The 24602-nt window shown below is 34.7% G+C and overlaps 1 protein-coding gene across 1 annotated transcript; it reads right to left on the bottom strand.

The window, feature by feature from the left end:
* Nucleotides 1–19773: 19773 nt before the first annotated feature.
* Nucleotides 19774–23016, bottom strand: LOC146903864 (bidirectional sugar transporter NEC1-like). The gene is made up of 6 exons (XM_085726535.1): nucleotides 22907–23016; nucleotides 22224–22260; nucleotides 21905–22115; nucleotides 21154–21315; nucleotides 20251–20370; nucleotides 19774–20137 (listed from the first exon to the last, which is right to left on the bottom strand). Exons 1-6 carry the CDS (start codon nucleotides 22953–22955, stop codon nucleotides 19952–19954), a joined length of 765 nt encoding a protein of 254 aa, XP_085582661.1. The 5' UTR covers nucleotides 22956–23016; the 3' UTR covers nucleotides 19774–19951.
* Nucleotides 23017–24602: the final 1586 nt, after the last annotated feature.

The following is a 24602-nucleotide window of genomic DNA, read 5'->3' as shown; positions in this document are numbered from 1 at the left end:
TTTTTTGGGGGTAAGAAAAGATGGCAAAGCCATCACACAAAGTGGAGGAACCGAGGTTCTAACAATTTCGGCATTTTTGCCAGTTGAACTAGGACTTATGAAACAGGAATAAAAAAGAGTTATTAAGTTGTTTAACGGAAATCACGGGGTAGTGGCCAATTATATTCCTATTAGTAAGCATTTTCATTATCATTTCACGGATTACATGGGATCGTACGGGTTCCATGGGATCGTTAGCATTGAGAATATGACTGTTCTATTGTTAAACACGGTCAATCAGGGGCGGATGTACTTGTAGACCATGTGTAGCTAAAGCTCCACGTGAAATTTTCCTATTTATTTTTAATAAACTTTGTCACTTGTTAATGATACCAAAACGAGAAATGCTAGCAACACACATTCTAACACACATTTTTCAACACTCTTTTTGATTGGTTAAAATTCACATGGGACCCACTAAATTTATATGGGACCCACATGATTTGGTGAGACTCGTGTGAATTTTAACTAATCATAGAGAGTGTATGAATTTTAACCAATCAAAGAGAGTGTGTTGGAAAATGTGTGTTAGAATGTGTGTTGCTAGCATTCATCTACCAAAAAATAATTATAAGAAATGTGGAATAAGGGATGAGAATAACATATATCTAAAGTTCTTAAAATTTGCAATAAGCATGATTTTGATGTGCTTGATATGGATGCACCATATGCGCAAAGGAAAAAACCTAGACAACACTCTTCAACTTCTAGTGTTAAGGCAACTAAAAGTAGTAACATTTCATTGAAAAACACCAATTATTTGTTAAAAAGTTATATATTTAGTATAAAATACACAATTTACAAGACAAACTTACTATTTTAAATTTCTTAACATGTGCAAATTTGCACATGACAAAAGAAATCATTCTTATTTTTAATAGTTTGCATTATTGTTTCTTCAAAATTTTAGTCTCATATATACTAAATGTCTGGTTCTGCCTCTGTGGTCAATGTAAAAGTATCCTTTCAAACCCATAATGAGTCAACGTAAAAGCATGTTAAACCATCACTGGTGTTGTCAACTCAAGAATAAATAATTGTGATTTCCATCAAGCATATGTGTGTTTATATATCCTTTTTTTAAGGATAAATTTGCTTATATTTCCTTGTTATTATCAACCTTGTTCAACTACATAATTTTAATTATTTATCTATTAGTCTCATATATACTAAATGTCTGGTTCTGCCTCTGTGGTCAATGTAAAAGTATCCTTTCAAACCCATAATGAGTCAACGTAAAAGCATGTTAAACCATCACTGGTGTTGTCAACTCAAGAATAAATAATTGTGATTTCCATCAAGCATATGTGTGTTTATATATCCTTTTTTTAAGGATAAATTTGCTTATATTTCCTTGTTATTATCAACCTTGTTCAACTACATAATTTTAATTATTTATCTATATTACTTAATAGCATGGTTGACACTCTAACTTTTAGTCTCAACTTTTAAGTTGGAAGTCATGAAGTATAATTGTGCTCAGTAATTTGGGAGTGTGAACATCATCAACTACATCACCATTCAAGTTGCGCTAAATATCATAACTCAATTATGTTTTCTCTTCACATGGAAGCAATTCCAACATATAATCGTTGATCTTTTCAACAATTGTATTTTTAGAAGATAATATAACCCTATTTTGGAAATAACTTATGTCATTCATATTTTTTAAAAGTTTCGGATATGTGGTCTTGACGATGAATTTTTCTAATTATACCCTATTTAATTCTAATTGTAACATCTCATACTGCTTTCAGGATTGCCGACTGACCCCACAAACCAACACGAGTCTTTTCAGCGTGTTTTGTCCTCACTCGCACACTTACCGAGAAACTTCCCGGTAGGTCACCCATCCCAAAATTGCTCCAAGTCAAGCACGCTTAACTGTGGAGTTCTTATGGGATGAGCTAACGAAAAGAAGATGCATCTTGTTGATATAGGTAATACCCAACAATTCTTATAAGACTTCCTTCAACCATGCAGTCCCATACCTGCACGGCCTCATGATCCCTCTCATTCCGATGTGATTCAGTTTTGCCTAGAAGCATGCCAGGAGCCGGACCACTCCCCGCCCTCATCAGCCTCGGGCGTTTAATATAGATGACTAAGCTAATATAGGTCCGTCGAATTAGATATGAGCCTAAAACGATGAAGTAGTTTAAGTAGTAGAAGGGGAAGTAGAAGAGATATAGATAGGATGTTCATGGCGGAGTGACAACGACGAGAGTAATCCCTTAGGGTATTTAAAAATTCTAATGTGGCAAGTCGATTATGAGAGTATAAAATATGAAAGATATAAAGAAGTGAAAAAGACGATGATGAGCGAGAATATGAAGTAGGTACTTTTCGAGTAACTGACGAAGTCAAACTTAATCTTCGTAAACCAACGATGAGCTTAGGAGTATAGTTAATTAGAGTGAGAGAGTCATGGTAATCAAATAACTTAAGGCAAATGTTATATAAGAACGTATGAAGTGTAGAAACGAATAAAGAATATAGTGTAGTCGAATTAGGAGATCGGAGACGAAATGTAAGGAAGAATAATAGAGTTGTGAATTAAGTAATGAAAGATAATAGGAATGATGATAGAGATGAATAAGATGGAAATCGATTAGAAGAGAGAAATTAAGATGAATAGGAAAGCAGATAAAATGTAATAGTTATAATGTTTGACGATAATAATAATGACCGGTATCGAGAGAATAAAACCTTGAATTATAATGAAGTCATGGCGAGGGAAGTTTATGAAGTCTATATTATAAAGATGCCGAGAGTGACGATGTCTATATTACGATATGAGATCTGATGATGTTTATATCATAATGATGACAAGAATGGTGAAGTTTATTTCTAATAAAATATGGGAGTGAGGGAGTTAAAGATCATAGAAATAAGAATAGGTGTTGTTTGTTTATATGGGTGATGATCTTGGAGATGTTTAAGGAGTATAAGGACGATAATGGTGACATGTATTTTATTTGATGAAGAAAATAAAGAGGTTTAAAGTAATTATGATGGTGATGTTGGTAATGTTTAATAATATTTGGTGATGTAAGCGGTGATGGTTATATATGGTGATGTTTAGAGAGTATGGTGATGAAATGGTGAGAATATTTATAATTGGTGATGAAAATGGTGATGTTTATTATGGTGATGTTCTTCTTTATGTTGTGGTGTTTTGCATACTAGGGAGAGTCGTGCATTAATGAATGATGTGTTGACGCATATTTACTTGAGGAGCCGGTCCCAATGCATGCATACTAGAATTGAGTCTAGGAAAAATGGTGATGAATTATTGGTGATGAAAAGTCCAGTAATATATCTCTGGCAATTTGGTGATGAAAAGTCCAGTAACATTTCTCTGGCAACTTGGTGATGATAGGTGTGGTACCATATTCATATAGGTCTTAGGATGAGTCCATATGCATTTAAATGACATACTTGTTCTTGATATTTTTAAATGTGAAATGTAATGTGATGGTGTGATATACGACATGCTGAGAAAGAATATTTTATGTTGATGATATTGTAATGGTGGAATATTGTTCTTATGATATTTCAATATTGTGAATGTTTCCTTATAATATGTTATGGCTTAATTTCTCACCCCTTTCTTGTTGCTGTATTTGTGGTGTTTGTACCTGTGGGGTACAGATACTTAGGACGAGGAGATCTAGTTGCGGGACGCCTAGAAGGTTGTGACGGGACTTATCTTCCGTCAATTTTATTTTAGTGATGATTAGACATGTAGTCGAATATGAGCTCTGATATGTAACACCAGGGTTGTGGTTGACGATGAATTTATTTATCTCTGAGTTTAAATCTTGAGAACTATAGTTATTTCTATTTCGATGTTGAATGACAAGAGAAATTTTTATCAATGAGATCAGAGAATTGTTTTCTGTTGTTGAAATTATTATTTAAAAGGAAAATTTATGCTATTATGTGATATCATGTGAAGTTTTGTAACATCCTAAATATTAAATTTATTCTTATTATTTAAAAATTATCATCGGGAAACAGGGTGTTACACTAATTACATCCCAAAATGACCAAATTACCTTTAAGTCAAATTTAATTTTCAAATTCACCAAAAACCTTTTGCATCATTCTTCCTATTCCAAAACTCGGTTTAAATAGGTCATGTTAATTGAGTTTAAGTGTACATACTTAAACTTAATTTAAGTAGGTCATGTAAACTCAGTTTAAGTAGGTCGTGTAAATTATGTTAGGATAGGTCACGTAAACTGAAATTTGCATTAACCTCCTCGACCTTTGTTTATTGATTCCACGTAATCTTATTTTAAGTAGATACATGTAAACTCAGTTTACATGTACATACTTAAATTGAATTTAAGTTAACCTCAACCTTTAAATGAATGTTCACTTAAATTTCACTAACGTTAACGTGTGGTGTGCACCATCAAATACCCGTAGCTTGTAGAGTGCATAACATATTAGCACGTTGAACAACAAGAAAAAAATAGAAGCTGAACATCATTAAAAAAAAAAAAAGAAATTCACTTACATATATGCAATATGGATGAAAGACGTTTTGATTCACTCTTTAGTCTTTCATTGAGATTGAATAAATATCTATGATCATTTGTAGGTGAAAGAGGGTGAAAGTTTAGAGTAACAATGAATTTGGGTTTTGATAAAATTTATATAAAAGGGTAATTTTGAAGGTGAGAAAAACACAAGAAGGGGGGTTGAATTGTGTTTTGAAAAATTCTTCGTTTCTCTAAACAACTGAATACACTGATCAGAAGCTAAGTGAGACAGCTTCTGAAGTGATGATCAGAATCTAAATGCAGCGGAATAAAACAGAGAGAGAGAAGAAGAACGACACAAAGCAATTATACTGGTTCCTTCCACAATCCGGAAGTAGTCCAGTCCCCCTTGCACTTCCAAGGAGATTTCACTATGAGTAATATCTGATTACAAATGCTCAAGCACACAAGCAAGAGACTTCCAATGCTCAAGCACACAAGCAAGAGACTTCCTTTGCTCAAGAACACAATCAAGAGACTTCCTGCTCAAGCACAACTGCAAGAGACTTCCTAACTAAACAAAATTACACAGAAAATTGTTTAAGGTTGAACACTTGATATACAATCAGAGGTGCTCACAATACAAATCAGATACAGACTCAATGGACTTAAGAATTTCTAAGATATGACTTTGAGACACAGAAATTCTAAGTGAATGCAGAACAATTTCAGCAGAGGTTTGGTACTTGTGAAAATCTTGTGAGTCTTTCGTTCAGCGTTCTTGCATTACCAATTCTCTAGGTCTTCACTCCTTTATATAGAGGTGTGAAAGAGACGTTGTGAAATTGCCAGCACACCAAAGAGTCGTTGTTGAAGCTTGATCTTTCACCAATGATCTTTTGCCTGATTTGGTTGTTGTCCTATGAAGAACAAATTTGAAATCCATTCCTTATCCAAAGGAACATCTATGCAGGCGAGACCGTATTCTGGAGCTGTTTTCTTGTCTTGAAGTGCAGACACAAAACAGAGTAGTGGAGAACGTGGTTGTACAATTCGTACAAAGTACAATGTCAACGCTTTCGTCCAAATTGCAAACACACACCTTCAAACACCTTTGAAATGACCGTTGCAAGCTCCACTAATCCTTTGTTTGTGTTTTCGAATCCAATAGACAGCTTTTGCATTGATGATTCTTCAATTCTTGATTCTTTGCAAATCCAGTTGATATTCAGCTTCTGGTGAAATGGCTTCTGATGAGGCAGCTTCTGATGATGCAGCTTCTGATGAGATGACTTCTGCAGCTTCTGATGATGTGACTTTTGGACCTCTTGTCTTCAGGAGCACTATTCTTCAGGAGCAGCTTACTTCAGGAGCGCTATTTCTTCAGGAGCAGCTTGACTTCAGGAGCGCTTTTTCTTCAGGAGCAAGTTGCCTTCAGGAGCGTCCAAGCTTCAAATTTTTGTTGTTTCCATAGCTCTTTATTTGCTCATTCAGAACCAATGATGATGTAACTTTATAATTATGGTCCTGTACACTTGAACAAATATTAGCTAATCCAATTTACAATTTTTAATACCTTGTTATCATCAAAACTCTTTAAGGTTTATTGTTAAACACATTTTGTTCCAACAATCTCCCCCTTTTTGATGATGACAAACAAAAGTATTTAAAATTGATCAATTGTTGTTAATCTAATTAACAAGTTGACTTTGGGGTTCTGAGGTTTGTAAGCTCAGAATCTGAGGTTTGTAAGCTCAAACTCCCCCTGAGTCTGATAGTCTTTAAGGTGAGGTTTGTAAGCTCCCCCTAAGTTCTATCCAGGTTAATTAAATTCATTTTGCGCAATAATTATTATCAGAGCTTAAAAGCAAAGTTGAATCATTGAACGAATTTACTTATAGATAAGAAGAATGGTTCAATTAACTTTACTTGAATTTTGATACTCCTTCGTTCATTCATAGCTTATACCAATAAGGTAAAAAGATAGAAGTTTTTCAAAAATTTCAAATGCCATTAATGGGACTCAGAGCCTTTAAATACTTGTCACATATACTCCCCCTTTTGTCATTATCAAAAAAAATTAAAATAAATCTAAGCACAAAAGACAAAAAGATATGAGAAAAACTCAAACGTGAGAGAGTATACTAAGCAATGAACTAAATAAATCAGAGCAAAAATCATGTATATTCAATTGTCAGAAGCAGCTAAACAGTCAGAATCAGTAAGCATTCAGAAGCAAAAGAAATAAGACAAGATGATTTCAGAAGCAAGGACTAAGAAAATAAAACAAACAACAAACAAAGAAAAACACAAGGGTGTGCAACTAAGGGTTGGTTTGTTGTTGTTTCTTCATCTCTTCCATTTCTTCAATCTTCTTCTTCAACAGTTCTTCAAGTTGTTGTTGCCTCTGAAGAAGAGCTTGTTCCCTTTCTCTAGCTTCTTGCTGCTGCTGTGCCATCTGTTTCTTCAGAAGCTTACACAGCCTTGCTTCTCTGGTCAAGTAATCCGTTTCAAAGAAGAAAGGCTGGTTTGCCAAGAGCAGTGTAGAACTTCTTACTCTAAGACTCTGATTCAGATTTTCCATTAGCCTTCTGACTGAAGCTTGCTTGACTCTGATGCATTTAGCCTTGATTTCTTCAATAACCCCAGCTGCCCGGTTCTGAAGAGATACCCAGGAGTCTTCATATGCACCTGTGAGATCAATCGTCCTTCTTTGATCCACCAGATTGTGCATCTGACTCAAGATTGTCAGAAGCTCAGAATTGATATATCCAGATTCCAGGATGTTTGTGGGTGGATGTTCAAGGATTTCAAGATCAGAATCACTGATTTCTAAGTCTTGAATAGGGTTAGGAACTGGAATGGTAAGGTGTGTTTGTGTGTTAGAAGATGAGGGCTGGTCAGAATCAATGTGTGTGGTGGAGGTTGAGGCTTGAACATTGACTAGAGAGATGTCAACATCCATGGGAGTTGGTTCAGGAGAGTGTTCAGGTAAAGGTTGAAATTCAGTTTCAGATGGTGGTTGTTGTGGTGAAGATGTTGTTTGAGTGTTGAGTTGGGGGTCAGTGATGGCTATTGGTGATTGTGGGGGTGTTGTGGGTTTTTGTGGTTCAGGTGTTTGTTGATGAGGGTTTTCTGAAACAACATTTTCAGAAGCAGCTGCTTCTGGAGTTGTTTCAGAGGCTTTTTCTGAGGTTTTGTCTATGGGTAACTCACCTGAGTAGTGGAGAGCAAGATTGTCTAAGACAGAAGTGTCTTCTATTGGTTCAGGTGCTGATGGTGAAAAGGGTGAAGTGGGGATAGAGGTGACTGGAATCTGGATTACCTGATCTGCAGGGCCAGCTTCAGAAGTGATAGTACTAGGTGCTTTCAGAACCGCTTCTGAAGCTTTAACAGCCACTTCCTTGACTTCTTCAGACTTCTTCTTGAAAAATTCATCACAATTCTCCAGACCTGAAGCCTTGAGCCTTTGATCCCTCTCCAAATTGTATTGAGCTTCTTTCCTTTTTAATTCAGCTAGCATCTGAACAGCTTGCCCATCAGCTTCTTTCTCCATATCAGAAGTTACTTCAACCATTGGAGTGAAGGTTAGTTCAGATGCCTTCTTCTTGTGCTCATTTGCCTTTATCCCATCAAGAGCTTTATTCAGATGCTCTTCTGTGATGACTGACTCTGATCTGTCCTTGCTTCTTTTTATGGGAATAGAAGCAGCCCTAATTTTCTTCTTCTCCATTCTATCTGCTAACTTATCAGCAGCGTATTCCTTAGCCATCCTTTCCATGACTGGAGTTACTTCAAACATAGAGTTTTTCAACTCAAGAGGAGCTTTCTTCTTCTTCAACTTGGGATCAGCTTCTTCTTTCTCTAACTCGTCCAGAGCTTCATCCAACTTCTCTTTATGGTAGACAGTTTCAGTCTTTCCTCTCTTTCTCTTAACAACTTTCAGTTGCTTGACCTTATCAGCAGCAGCTCCAGGAGCATTTTTAACTTTCTTCACTTTAACAGGAGCAGCTTCATCCTGAGTGCTTGCATCTTCCTCCAAGATGTACTCAGCTACTAAATTGGCTAAGATTTCAGGGTTGCTTTCTTTAAAGATGGGAGGAAAGTCCCTGATTATCTCAGTCTCAGCAGTTGTCATCTCTAACCACTTCTCATCTTTAGGGGCTTCTTTGAAGAACTTCATAGAGTGTAAGCTCCTGCTACTGATAGTCCTTTCAGCAGTAGAGACTTTGAAACATTTATCAGAAGCACTCCTTGTCCTTTTTAAGAACTCCAGCACCCTTCCTTGATGAAAGATTTCAGACAGCAATCTTCCATAGGGTACTTGTTTTCTTTCTCTTGTAATGCTTTCGTTTATGGCCCAGCAGAGATGATCCATTACATATCTTGGGAAGTTTATCTTTTCCAAAATAGCCATGAAGTAAATTGCTAGCTTCTGTTGATTGTTGGGTTGGTCAGATCCTCCTGCTCTTTGAAAGAAGCAATCATTACTGAACTTCACCAACATCCTGTTGTGAATCTCCATTTCAGAAGGCTTTGCATCCTTCTTCCCACCCAAAAGAGTGTTGTAGTAACCTTGTAGCAGGACATCTTCCTTCCTGACTATTTCTTGGAATCTTCCCTCTGCATGCCTTCTACAAGCTTTAGCTATAACTTCCTCAGTGATGGTTATAGGAATGCCCATCACTTCAGACCTTATTTCTAAGCTGTCAAATGATGTAGGATTCATATCCATGACCATTTTCCCTTTCTTTGACCCAGCTTGTTTGCTTACAACTTTTGCAGGCTTTTCATTGTACACTTCAGCTTTTAACCAAAAGTCCTTGACCAAATTCACATATGTTGGCCCATTTAGCATTCTGAAATACTCAGACAGCTCCTGTGTTTCTATTAAACCTTCCATGTTTACTTCGTACTTCTTGAGTGAAGTAAAATCCACTGGTGACTCTATTTGGACTATCAAGGATTCCCATGGAATATCCATAGTCTTTTCTTTGTAGATGGACCCAGATTCTGATACGCTTTGCTTGTTTGATGTAGATTCTGAAACTTTTGAGCTTGATGATGCCATTTGATGATTGACGAAGATTTGAAGAAGATGAAGATTTTTAGGGTTCTAAGGTTGAGAGAATGCGCTTACTTCGCAAACGGTTTGAGAGCAAATGTGTTTGTTGTGAGTGAGTAGTGTGTGAATTGACAAAGTGTTAAAAGTAAAACGATTGCAATTCAAAAGAGACAAACAAACATAACATTAATGACAAAATTGGGGGCGCGTGAAAAGTACTTTCAAAGCTTTTAAATCATCATTGCCCTTTTTAGTTATACACCAACACATACAGGCCACGTAAGAAGTTCACAGAGTAACTACCAAGTTAGTGGGCCAGAAGTTACTTTAACAAGTAACTCCCAACGTTTCCACTAATTCAACTATTCAGAAGCAACAAATCCAGCTTCTGGACTTCAGATGCTGATGTCATCATCAGAAGCGAGTTTTCCTCAGAACCTCAATAAAGAGCTTCTGATGGACTACCGCTTCTGAACTAACTTCAGAACCTAAAATCCTATTCAGGAGCAAGCAAACATTTAATCAGACACGAAGTGCATGTTCAAATTTTTCTTTATAAAATCAAATCTTTCAACAGTTAAAGGCTTAGTAAATATATCAGCCCATTGATTTTCAGTATCAATGAATTGTATATCTAAAATTCCTTTTTGAACATAATCTCTGATAAAGTGGTGTTTGATTTCAATGTGCTTAGCTCTTGAATGCAAAATTGGATTTTTAGACAAACAAATAGCAGCAGTATTATCACAATAAATGGGAATACTGTTAGCAGTTATCTGATAATCTTCCAACTGATGTTTCATCCAAAGTAGTTGTGTACAACAACTTGCAGCTGAAATGTATTCTGCTTCTGCTGTAGACATAGCAATAGTTGTTTGTCTTTTGCTAGCCCAGGATATAAGATTATCACCCAGAAATTGACAATTGCCACTGGTTGATTTTCTTTCAATCCTATCACCAGCATAATCAGCATCACAGAATCTAATTAGCTTATAATCTAAGGATTTCCTATAAAGGAGTCCAAGATTGGTTGTTCCTTTCAAATACCTGAAGATTCTCTTGACAGCAGTCATATGAGATTCTCTAGGATCTGATTGGAATCTTGCACACAAGCATACACTGAATAAAATATCTGGCCTAGATGCAGTGAGGTATAACAAAGAACCAATCATACCTCTATACAGCTTCTGATCTACTTTAGCTCCTTCATCTTCTTTGCTCAGGTTGCACGTAGGATGCATTGGAGTGTTCATCACTTTACAATCTTCAAGTTTGAACTTCTTCAGAAGCTCCTTTGTGTACTTTGATTGATGAACATAGACTCCATCTTTGCATTGATTGATTTGAATGCCAAGGAAGAACTTCAGCTCTCCCATCATGCTCATTTCAAATTCATCCTGCATTAACTCAGAAAATTCCTTGCAAAGAGATGCATTAGTAGAACCAAATATTATATCATCAACATATATTTGCACAACAAGAATATCTTTCCCAAGGGTCCTTCTGAAGAGTGTAGTGTCAACCTGTCCTCTCTTAAAATCATTTTTGATTAAGAAATTACTTAGTCTATCATACCAAGCTCTGGGAGCTTGTTTCAAGCCATATAGTGATTTCTTCAATTTAAAAACATGGTCAGGATATTTAATATCCTCAAATCCAGGAGGTTGCTTAACATACACTTCTTCTTCTATGACACCATTGAGAAATGCACTCTTGACATCCATCTGATATAATATTATGCCATGATTAACTGCATAGGAAAGAAGTAACCTGATTGCTTCCAATCTTGCAACTGGAGCAAACGTTTCAGTGTAATCAATGCCTTCTTGTTGACTATACCCTTGTGCAACAAGTCTGGCTTTGTTTCTTGTTACTTCACCTTGCTCATTCAGCTTGTTTCTGAATACCCATTTTGTTCCAATAATGTTCTTGTGCTGAGGTTTGGGTACCAGATCCCACACATCATTTCTTTGAAATTGATTCAACTCTTCTTGCATAGCTAGGATCCATCCATCATCTGAAAGTGCTTCATCAACTGTTGTAGGTTCAATCATTGAGATTAGTCCAATCATTGACTCTTCTTGTCTGAAATGTGATCTTGTTCTTCTTGGACTATCTTTGTTTCCAATGATTAGCTCCTCAGGATGTGAAGACTTGTGTTTGAATGTGTTTCTGGGAGGATCTTCTTGATGTGAGCCATCTTGTGCTTCATCAGAAGCAGTTTCATCTTGCGCTTCTGATGTGGGTTCAGCTTCTGGACTATCTTCAGACTCAGCTATCTGATCAGGTTCTGGAGTAGCTTCAGGAACCTGTATCTCTGCAAAACTTTCACCCTGCTTTGAAGTTTTATCTTCAAGCTCCTTGTCATCAAATTTAACGTGCATAGATTCTTCAACACAGAGTGTTTCTGAATTATACACTCTGTATGCCTTTGACCTTTCAGAGTAACCTAAAAAGATTCCTCTTTGGGCCTTGGCATCAAATTTCTTTAGGTAGAGCTTGTTGTTCAGAATGTAACAAGTACATCCAAATTGATGAAAGTAAGAGATATTGGGTTTTCTTCCTTTAAAGAGTTCATATGCTGTTTTCTCCAAAATAGGTCTAATATAGATCCTGTTTTGAACATAGCATGCTGTATTCACTGCTTCTGCCCAAAAATGTTTTGGTAAATTGTTTTCATGAATCATGGTTCTGGCCATTTCTTGTAAAGTTCTATTCTTTCTCTCTACAACTCCATTTTGTTGTGGTGTTCTAGGAGAAGAGAATTCATGGAAAATTCCATGTTTTTCACAAAAAGCTTCAAATGGCTCATTTTCAAATTCTCCACCATGATCACTTCTGACTTTCAAAATTTTTGATTCTTTTTCAGATTGAATTTGAGTGCAGAAGCTACTGAATACATCACACACAACATCTTTACTCTTTATGAATTTCACCCAAGTCCATCTGCTGTAATCATCAACAATGACTAATCCATATCTACTTCCATATAAGGATGCAGTACTCACTGGTCCAAATAAATCAATATGGAGTAATTCTAAAGGTCTTGAGGTTGAAACAATATCTTTTGTTTTAAAAGATGATTTCACAATTTTCCCTCTCTGACATGCACCACAGAGTGCATCTGAATGATAGTCAATGTCTGGTAGCCCTTTCACCAGTTGTAACTTACTAAGCTTAGAGATTAACCTCCAGTTAGCATGTCCCAACCTTCTGTGCCACATCCATTTCTTATCATTCACTGATAGTAGGCAAATCACCTTCTGATCAGCCAGTTCAGAAAAATTGATTTTATAGACATTGTCAACTCTCTTTCCTTTGAACACAATGGATTTGTCTTCCTTGTTGATTACTGTACAGTTGGGTTTTTCAAAAAGCACATCATAACCATTATCACAAAATTGACTAATGCTCAAAAGGTTATGTTCAAGACCATCTACCAACCATACATTATTAATCGAGGTAGAGGAGTTACCAATAGTTCCTGTACCTATGATCTTGCCTGACTGGTTGCCTCCAAATTTCACATTTCCTCCCTCTTTCATTGTTAGGCTGAGGAACATGGACTTGTCTCCTGTCATGTGTCTTGAGCAACCACTGTTTAGGTACCATGATCTTTGCTTTGGCACTGCTCTTAGACATACCTGCATCATTGACATTTTTAGATTTAGGTACCCATTGTTCTATGGGTCCTGGAAGGTTAGTACATAAGGCTTTACTCTTCACTTCTTGTACCTTGTGCTGTGAGTTGGATTGCTTCTGATTAACCATCACCTTAGGTTTTGGTACTTCAGAAGCAGTAACTGTCTTCTTCTGAAACTTAGACTTCAGAACCCCAGATTTTGGTTTCACCAGACTCTGAGGAATAGGTTCTGATCTTTTCAGGATCCTAACCTTTGAAGTTTTGGAATCAGATTTGATCATAGCCTTTGACTTAGAGTTCTTTGGCTTTGAAGTAATCTTAGCCTTAGAACTAGAAGCTTCAGGTTCTGATTGAACAACAGTTTCCAACTCAGCCCCTTCTGGTACAAAGAATGTTTTCAGACCTTCCTTGATGCATTCACAACAAGACTTTAGATTGGTTTTCTCCAGTTTCACTTCTGGAAAACCAATTCCTCTGCCATTGTTCTTGTAAATGCTATAAATCATAGAAGCCACTCTGCTTCTGTCAATGCCAGATATAATGAAGTCTTCAAGAGCAATTTCATGATTACTTAAAGGTTTTTCATTACACTTTTCTTGTAGCTTCTGACATAAGAACCTGAGCTGGTCTTCATATGTTTTACACATGAAGTCAAAGCCCCTAAGTCCCTGTTCAGAAGCTTTCAGATCCAATAGAGTTGATTTTTGCTGTTGTACCAAATCAGCATATTTTTCTTTTAAATCCTTCAACTCATTGGTTCTTACTTCAAAATGTGTAAGAAGTTCTTTAAGTGACTCAACAAGTTCATCTCTGGGAATTTTGGAATATACCTCATTTTCATCTTCTGAGTCTGAATCTGATCCAGCTTCTGAAGTTGCTGTTGCTACCAACCCAACAGCTACCTTTGCATCTTCATCAGCTTCCTCTTTATCAGATCCAGATTCACTACCCAAATCATCCCAGGTTGCCATTAAACTCTGCTTAATCTGCTTCTTGAATTTGCTTGGTTTGAATGTAGACCTCTTTGACTTGTCCTTTGACTTTTCTCTTTGAAGATCAGGGCATTCAGCAATGAAGTGACCTGGCTTCTTACAGTTGAAGCATCCCTTCTGATCTTCTTTCCTTGAGCTTCTGGAGTTACCCCTTCTGGAGAGAAACTTTCTGTTCTTCTTGGCCAGATATTGAAGTCTGTTTGAGAGCATGGCCATTTCTGCAGCATCTGGTTCAGAATCTGAACTTGACTGTTCTTCCTCTTCAGATTCAACCACTTTGAGAGCTTTTGATGACTTGCCTTTGGATGGAAGAGCTATTGATTTACTCTTCTTAGTAGACTCATGTTCATTAAGACTTAACTCATGAACTTTGAGAGAACTAACAAGATCTTCGACACTTAAAGTGTTTAAATCTTTAGCTTCCTCAATGGCAGTCACCTTCGGTCTCCATCTGGCAGGTAAGCTTCTGAGAATCTTGCTTACATGATCAGAAGCAACATAGCTCTTCTTTAGAATCTGTAGACCAGAAACTAAGGTTTGAAACCTTGAGTACATCTCCTCAATAGTTTCATCATCCTTCATTTTGAATAACTCATACTGATGTACAAGCAGGAGAGCCTTTGCTTCTTTGACCTTCTTGCTCCCTTCATAATTTGAACAGAGAGAAGCAAACATAGCTTTAGCAGTGGATTTGTCACTCATCTTCATGTATTCTGCTTTGGGTATGGCAGTGACAAGAGCTCCTCTGATAATATGATGCTTCTTGTAAAGTTTCCTCAGTTCTGGAGTATGTTTCTTTCTATCCACAGCAGCTCCTTCTTCATCAAGGACTAAACCACCAACGCCGTCTTCCAGAATATCCCACAATTCTTCATCTAGGCTCATGATGTAACTGTAAAAATTGGTCTTCCACCAAGAGAACTCTTCAGCATCTCCATTGAACTTTGGAACTTTTCCAACACTGGTTTTCTTACTATCACTATAATCATGTGAGACATTTTTATAGCTAGTATCACCATCAGGAGGAGGAGTAGTCATGTTTTTCTCAGATCTTTGACTGTTGCACGGTTAAGTGATACACAACAGACCAAGGCTCTAGATACCAATTGAAGGTGAGAAAAACACAAGAAGGGGGGTTGAATTGTGTTTTGAAAAATTCTTCGTTTCTCTAAACAACTGAATACACTGATCAGAAGCTAAGTGAGACAGCTTCTGAAGTGATGATCAGAATCTAAATGCAGCGGAATAAAACAGAGAGAGAGAAGAAGAACGACACAAAGCAATTATACTGGTTCCTTCCACAATCCGGAAGTAGTCCAGTCCCCCTTGCACTTCCAAGGAGATTTCACTATGAGTAATATCTGATTACAAATGCTCAAGCACACAAGCAAGAGACTTCCAATGCTCAAGCACACAAGCAAGAGACTTCCTTTGCTCAAGAACACAATCAAGAGACTTCCTGCTCAAGCACAACTGCAAGAGACTTCCTAACTAAACAAAATTACACAGAAAATTGTTTAAGGTTGAACACTTGATATACAATCAGAGGTGCTCACAATACAAATCAGATACAGACTCAATGGACTTAAGAATTTCTAAGATATGACTTTGAGACACAGAAATTCTAAGTGAATGCAGAACAATTTCAGCAGAGGTTTGGTACTTGTGAAAATCTTGTGAGTCTTTCGTTCAGCGTTCTTGCATTACCAATTCTCTAGGTCTTCACTCCTTTATATAGAGGTGTGAAAGAGACGTTGTGAAATTGCCAGCACACCAAAGAGTCGTTGTTGAAGCTTGATCTTTCACCAATGATCTTTTGCCTGATTTGGTTGTTGTCCTATGAAGAACAAATTTGAAATCCATTCCTTATCCAAAGGAACATCTATGCAGGCGAGACCGTATTCTGGAGCTGTTTTCTTGTCTTGAAGTGCAGACACAAAACAGAGTAGTGGAGAACGTGGTTGTACAATTCGTACAAAGTACAATGTCAACGCTTTCGTCCAAATTGCAAACACACACCTTCAAACACCTTTGAAATGACCGTTGCAAGCTCCACTAATCCTTTGTTTGTGTTTTCGAATCCAATAGACAGCTTTTGCATTGATGATTCTTCAATTCTTGATTCTTTGCAAATCCAGTTGATATTCAGCTTCTGGTGAAATGGCTTCTGATGAGGCAGCTTCTGATGATGCAGCTTCTGATGATGCAGCTTCTGATGAGATGACTTCTGCAGCTTCTGATGATGTGACTTCTGGACCTCTTGTCTTCAGGAGCACTATTCTTCAGGAGCAGCTTACTTCAGGAGCGCTATTTCTTCAGGAGCAACTTGACTTCAGGAGCGCTTTTTCTTCAGGAGCAAGTTGCCTTCAGGAGCGTCCAAGCTTCAAATTTTTGTTGTTTCCATAGCTCTTTATTTGCTCATTCAGAACCAATGATGATGTAACTTTATAATTATGGTCCTGTACACTTGAACAAATATTAGCTAATCCAGTTTACAATTTTTAATACCTTGTTATCATCAAAACTCTTTAAGGTTTATTGTTAAACACATTTTGTTCCAACAAATTTTGGTATTATTATAAAATTTTAAGTAAATTTGTGTGTAATCATAAATATATGGGGTGTGATTAGAAAAATTCCTTAACAATATATGCAAGAGGATCACTTGAGCTTGAATTAATGCGCAGTTCCTCATTAGGTATAAGTAATGCAGCGATACCACTTGATTCAATTGTTAAAACGATCACACGTCTTGATCTTAAGGCAACTGAAATGGCCATCCAAATAAATTTTCTTGTGCCCCCATAACCATAAAGGAAAAACACACCAAACTTATTTTCATTAACTTTTGTCATGATTTTATCATATACTTCTTGTTGCTCAGAAATCATTGTTGACATCAATCGAACATGTTCATCAGTTAAAGATTGTTTGTCCTTATTCAACTCATCATGTATCAATCTATTTTTTAAAAAGCTTTGGCTTCAGCTATAGAGATTTTCCTTGCTACTATGTATAACCTTTTCCAGAAATGCATCATACATTCCTTTATACTTTGTTATTATTTTAGTTCTTTCTTGCAGTGTTATCAAATAGCAGCTATAACATAGAAATTTTTTGAAAAAAATCAATATAGTTTGACCATACACTATTTAACACAAAGTATTGTCAAATCACGGTTATAGACGCAATTGCATTTCAGTTGGAAGCTGAATCTTTTATTGATTTGAGAAGTTCTCAATATACATCAGATCCCTGCTGGATCAATGAATTGAAGATAATGAATTTAATTCCTAAAGTGAATCTCATATTTTAAGTGAATCAGTGCATGATGATTGAGTATAAGACAAGCACTATTGTAAGAGATTCCAATCCCAGACTTAACCATTAGACCCAAAAGTTGGAACACCTGCGGCGGGCATTCATTCTACAAAAGGAATGTAGAAGTTGATTAAAGGTATCAAGACTTGGATAACAAGGCATCCTTAACATGTGTTTAAAAAGATGTGTACTATTGGCAATGTTGTCCATATGGGGAAGATGAAAAAGTGTAAGGTCGAAAGTGAAATAATTAGTGGAATTCATTTGTTTGAAAATACCTAAAGCAGTATGGGATTGACATGTTCTAAATAGAAAATCCTTATAAGTAAATTTATAAGCATCAACGAACACATCATGTTTACGTGCATGCGACAAAACCCTTAATAAGAGTAAAAAAGGTTTAGGGTGTGTTTGGATTGAGGGTTTAGGAGGGCAAGGGAGGGGAGGGTTCATTTTTCTTTTTTTAAATTACGGATTATATAACATGTTTTTCTAAAATAAATTAAACGCGATTGAAGTATTACATGATCGTTTATCATGTTAATATGTTAACTTTTTAAGAAACATTTCATTTTGTCCGTAATTTATAAATGAAAAGCAGACCCTCCCCTCCCTTCCCCTCCATCCAAACACACCCTTAGAGTTTGTGTTTGAATCATTGAAAGTACCAGTAAGTTGTAACTCTGACATAATAGTTTCGATTGATTTGAAACGGAGAATGAGGACATGGACAACGGGAAACATTTGATCGAAGGTTAACAATTCGGGATATATATATATATATATATATATATATATATATATATATATATATATATATATATATATATATATCCCTAAGGAAGAAGGATAAAATGCGTAAATCATAGCAGGATCTAGTAGGGAGTAGGGACTTTTGGGCGGACAAAATTCACATCGTTCTGTTTCTGTATTTTCGAAATCGCGGTTAAACGTTGTGATGGCCGCAATAACATTTGATAAACTGGAATTCATGCGTGCGATACAGGAGCTAGGAAAGAAAATATAAGAACGAAAAGAGGAAAAGACCATGGAGCCGCTCTGTGTGTGTTAAAATTGAACAAATTCTTGACTCTTACATCGCAAGTAACCAAAAAAATTTGAGGAGAAACCTAAAGAAACCATAAAAAATATTTAAACTAAATAAAAAATTCAAGGTATCCACTTACAATAATGTATGGATATTTGTTTTGGGGAGGGAGGAGCTCGAACCCACGCTTACCTTCTCTGCATCCGTCCCAGCAAAGATTTATTACAACACTAATCAATCTCAACAAATATTTCTATATAAACATAGCACACCACATCAATAGGAAATAGTAGAAGAATGGTACAACACTTAACTGGTGAGATATGTTGACCTAAGTCATCAATAGGGATAGTTAGAAGAAAATCATGAGCATGTGTTGCTTACAAACACCCAGAAATTGCCTTCTGTTTTGTGGTCACGTCAAAACATGTAGTGCTTTATGAAGGACGATGTCCTTGTTAGTAAAACTACTAAAATCAAAATCTATAATCGTACCACGAAGATCATCCAATGCATTGTCAAAATCTGAGTCCATACCACTATGATCTTGTAGCAGCCAAGATTGTGCCCCTTATGCCACAAAAAAAGTGCATGAGGAAGCTTCTCTTGTCTAGTACAAATTTTTGAAGGGAGCGAACTCTTGTGATGCTTATTAATTACTGTCACATGAAGACCAAAAGATCTCAATCTTAAACTGAAAAATATCGTCCTACATGAATTAACTCGTGTTGAAAAATACACTTATGTATAAATTTTTATTTCATTGTTTAAGAATGAAAGATACATTACTTTTTCTTTTACATATATCTTATTATTATATATATATTAGTTTATGATGTATAGCCGATAACTAGATATTGGTTTTATCCTTAACATGTTGATCTAGTACTCTAGGTGGTTTGAACTTAATAACACTTCATAGTAAGGATGAAAATCACTCACAATAATGAAGAACTTAAGCTTTGATTTAAAAGTAGACCATTATTAAGTTAGACCGAGCTTATCAAGTAAATATAATTATGGTAATTTTTCACGTATACAATACATTAAAATCGTATAATTATTTAGAATTTTATAAATTTAACCATGTACTAGCTAAAATTTTAAAGAAGTTTTTATATAATGTGTTAGAATAATATAATTATTTGCTATATAAAAACTTAAAAGGAATGTTTGATTAGCAGAAACAACACCATAAACTCATGGTGACTTGAACTAGAAGTAATAATTAGTCTATTACATAGTCAAAGTGGCAATAGTCCCTAGTAGCACATAGAACATAATAACTAGATATTAAGAGACATGTTATTCATGATTAACCCTATTTAGCTTATAACATACAATGTAACATTAAACAATATTTTCTTTCATTTCAACCACCACTACTGAAGGGAACTCTTGTTTATTGCCATCATCACAACCATGTTCTTGCTGCTGCTCAGTTGAACTAGTTTCTACTTTATTCTTAGCATTCTTGTATATGAGGTATAAGATCATTTGAGAGACACCAAACAGAAACCCTAACACATTTGGTAGCTGATATAAAAGCAAAACACAAAAGAACAATTAATTAGTTTAATTTCTATCAAGCATATACGAAAGAAAAATTAATTAATAGGATGAGTATATTAAATATTTTATATACTCACCATAATGTAATTATCCTTGTCAAAGAGACCATAGAAAAACCACATGGTGGCACAGAGAGTAAGGAACAATGATAAAGAAAATGGCATGTACTCAACACTTCTTGTTCTTATCACCTTCCTCTGCAATTCATGTACAAATTTTAAATTAAATCTCTTATCACTCAATCAAAAACACACATCAATAAAAAAAAATTGGGTCACCATTAAACAAAATTGGATTAGTCATGAAGGTCAATATGTAGATTTCGTCCCTACAAGAAAAAGTTAAATTAGTGACCAGTAATTAAAGACAAAAAACATGAATTTGGCTCCAATTTAGTTGTAAAGTGTTGAAGACATCAAAATGAGAGACCAATTTCATTTTTTTTTGTCTTTAATTTCTTTCTATAAGTCAACTTTTTCTATTAGTGCATGTAAAATTAAGATGGATTCTCCACAATGAGAAGTGGTTCTAAGGGTGTTACTCCATGTTCCAAAATACAAGTTGTAGTTGATCATTTTACACATATGAATGCATAATTTTGATCTTTTAAAAAATTATAAAAATTTGATATTTTGAAAATATTCGAGACAAATCGAACAGCATCTTATATATTAACATTTATCTTTATATATTAGTTAAGAATATGTTCAGAATAGGTTACTTGAATAGCGTGCATGATCAAATCACGACATGTATTTAGAAACGAAGGAAATATTTATCAGCCCTTGAAAAATATTAGAAAGTACTTGTTCGAAAAATATTCGAAAGTACATATCTCAAAATTTTGTTTAAAGTATCAACCATTTGATTTGTTTTCACTTTTGTTTAAAGTATCAACCATTTGATTTGTTTTAACTGAGGTGAATTTGGGTTAGTAAAATTAAGTATATAAGATGAATGGTAAGAATTAGAGAAAGTACCATTATGCTTAAAGGAGCAGCAAAGACTGCAATGTTAAAAATGGCACAAATCAACCCAACAGCATGAACACGAAAGGAGGACTTCACCACAAAGAAGGTGATTATCATGGTCAAGCCAAGACCTCCTAGGTCAGCAACAAGTATAAAAACCAAAGTGGATATCTGCAATTCATCAAAACATTTATTAATTTCCACACGTTATATATATATAATCGTACTAACTCATGTTCTAGGTATATAATAAATCCAAAGAAAAAAAGGTATATAAATCTAAAGAAAGATTAACACAAACATGGAAATCGAGCACGACACTCAAGTTAATACATCAACATCGATAATAATTTAAAAATTTGAAATTATTATTGTAACCACTTACATCAGTGTCGTGTCGGTGTCGAGTTGGACACACTTTCAATATGAAATCTTGGTATTACATATATTAGGTTTTCAACATGTAGTTTATAACACTCCTAAGGGTAACTCTTTCACAAGAAAAAACACTCCTAAGGGTAATCACGTGCACTCTAGAGGTCATAGAAATAAAAAATTACTGCTAAAAATATTGAACTATAATCGCAAATTAGAGACGGAAAAAAATTCTTAAATATTACATATGTTAAAATTGGAAGTTAATTTTATTTTTTACGTCTCTAATTTTCGTATGTAATTCAACTTTTTTTTTTCTTATAATGAATGTAGAGAGCAAAGAGTTAAAAAGAAATAAAGATTTTGTGATTATGGTATTACGTACCTTAAGCTTTCTGGGAGCATATATGATGTACATGATTAGGTATGCAACTTCTATAACACATCCAATACAATTGATTGTGATAATCAAAATGGCATTGGTCTTAAGGAAGCCATAATATAGCAATAACAATGCACTAAGAAGTGCAACTACATATGGAATTGATTGATACCCTTCAGATGATTTTTTCTTGTAAATTGAATAGAAGGTTGGCCTGCAAGAGATAGAATAACAAAGAGTTTATTTTTGTTCCCAAAAAAAATAGTAATATTCATATATAGCAAAATTATATATTACTTAATTTATTTGAGAGAGGACTTACAATGGTGCTAGGAACACCATGAATGAGACAATGTTACCTAGACACAAAAAAGGAAACATAAAGAATGAGAACCAGGATCATAGTAGGGAAAACTGAAAGCTGGTAGTATATATTAGTATATTACACTCATAATAATGTGATGAAAACCTTAATGTATTCACTAAAAATAAAAGAAAGGAAACGTTTATGACATTGTATGAAAAACTTTTCAAAACAATGTATTTTATATTCAACAATTTAGATATTAATTTTATTGATTAAAAAAATAAAAACTATTTTTCATGTGTTTATTATAGTTATAACTATTTTCTAAAGAGTTTCTCATTTGAAGTTGTTTCTATTTTATTTATTTTTTAAAATTCTCTATTTAAAAAAAGTCTATAACGAACAAACAAAAACTTCTACAAGTTTAGCTAGACCGATTAGAATGAAAAAATAGAAAGAAGAAAAAGTAACGAATTAAATCATATAAAACATTTCTATAACACGATCCCCTTGAGCTTAGCTCAGGGGCTGGAGTTCGAACTCTGGACACCTCATTTTTCCATAATTAATATGTGAGCTCTAGCCTCTATCTACTTGACGAAAAAAAAAAAACATTTCTATAACATCAAAGTTGAAAATGGTGCAGTGAAAAGAAAAGATTGGAGTAAGAATGGGACTAAAAATTTAATTTAACATACCTAGAAGACCAAAGATCAAAACCATCTCGTGATCAGAAAAGGAAAACATGTTTAGAGATAGAGAGGTGTTTCCTTATGTGTGTGATATGAGTATATGAAAGTGTGTGCTTCAACCAAGCATGTTAGCTTCCATATATATAGTGGATGGATAATACTTTTAGGATTCCCCTAAAAAAAAAATACTTCTAAGATTGTCCACTAGGACCACGTAATGCACCATTTTTTCTCTCATAGAACTCCCTCTTTTTAGAGCACTAATAATTTATCATCCAAAAAGCTTACCAAACCTAACACCAAAAATCATTGAGTAGGTCACTTCTAACATTTCACCATCCTCATTTTGTCTAGCTTTTTCTCTTGTCAAACTTGTAAAACTCTTATTGATTTTAAGAGAAATAATGACATAATTATCAGTCAAATACTTTATGTTTTAGAATATTAAAGAAACCTTAAATATGTTCACTAGAAAATAAAAAAGAAACCTTAAATATTGGAAAAGTTGGTGATATAGCTAATGTAAATATGACACGACAAAGTTACAATTTTGACCATGTCTTTTTTGAGCTCCTATATTACATTGATAAACTGAAGGGTTTCGATAAAGAGGAAACATTTTTATTAGTAAATTAATAATCATTTTTTCGAAATAATAATGAATTATTTGTAAACATTTGTACTTTAAAAAAATATAGGAAAATATTATTTCACTGGTTATAAGCAATATATTAATTTCTAATTTTTTTTTATTAAAAGATATTCATCATTCACTATTGTTAGCAATAACAAAATTTGAATATTTTCCTTCAAAAAAAAACAAATTTTGAATATTTTAAATGTTATTTCGTTGATATTTTTGGTGAATTATACGCAGTTTTTATAAATTTTTAAAGGATGTTACTTTTTATTATATAAAAACTCATTTAGCTATTGATTCAAGACAGATTGTACCGGTACATGTTAAATCGACACATGTACCATGTAAATCCAAATAAATTTCTATGTCATAACAAAACACTTCCGACACACTAAAAAGATTCACATTGTTTAGAAATCAAACTAAAAACAATAGTTTATAAACATTCACACTCTTAAATTCGTCAATACCTCTTTCAACTAAAGAAAAAACCGTGAGAGTTCACATACTTGCTCAGAATAGATGGTATATAAAAGAAAAAACAATATATGTTTCATAGTTGAGTTTGGAACCAATTCTTTTTTAAGGGTTTTGTAACAATTTTTCTTTTAGTAAAGTATTTTAGTGGCATGAAATTCACCTCTTAAAATGAACAAGAAAAAAAATTTGGTTCGAATGCCGACTCATGCATACTGCAATGTCTCTACCCCGACTCATGCATACTACAATGTCTCTACCAACTTAGTTGTGTTCATATGGAGGGGTTTGGAGCAAATTTTTTTTTTTTATCAAGTAGTCTAGTAGCTAAAAATCATCTTTTTAAAATGAATAAGTTGGACGTTTGGAGTTTGAACTCGAAACTTTGCATGTAGTATATATTGTTTCGATCAACTAAACTAAGTAATGTACCGACGGTTTTGAACAATTTCTAAAGAGGGTGCAAATGAATATTATCTTATCATAAGGTAAGGGACAATAAAATAATGACGCAATATGGACCGCATCCACTTTGAACAGAACGTTGGATTTGAGGCAAGTGTTCATGCATAGAATGATAAATAA

Source organism: Medicago sativa, chromosome 7, assembly GCF_051527215.1.
Source record: "Medicago sativa cultivar Bolivia chromosome 7, Bolivia_mono, whole genome shotgun sequence".
Classification (NCBI taxonomy): domain Eukaryota; kingdom Viridiplantae; phylum Streptophyta; class Magnoliopsida; order Fabales; family Fabaceae; genus Medicago; species Medicago sativa.
This window is presented reverse-complemented; position numbering and strand designations above follow the sequence as displayed.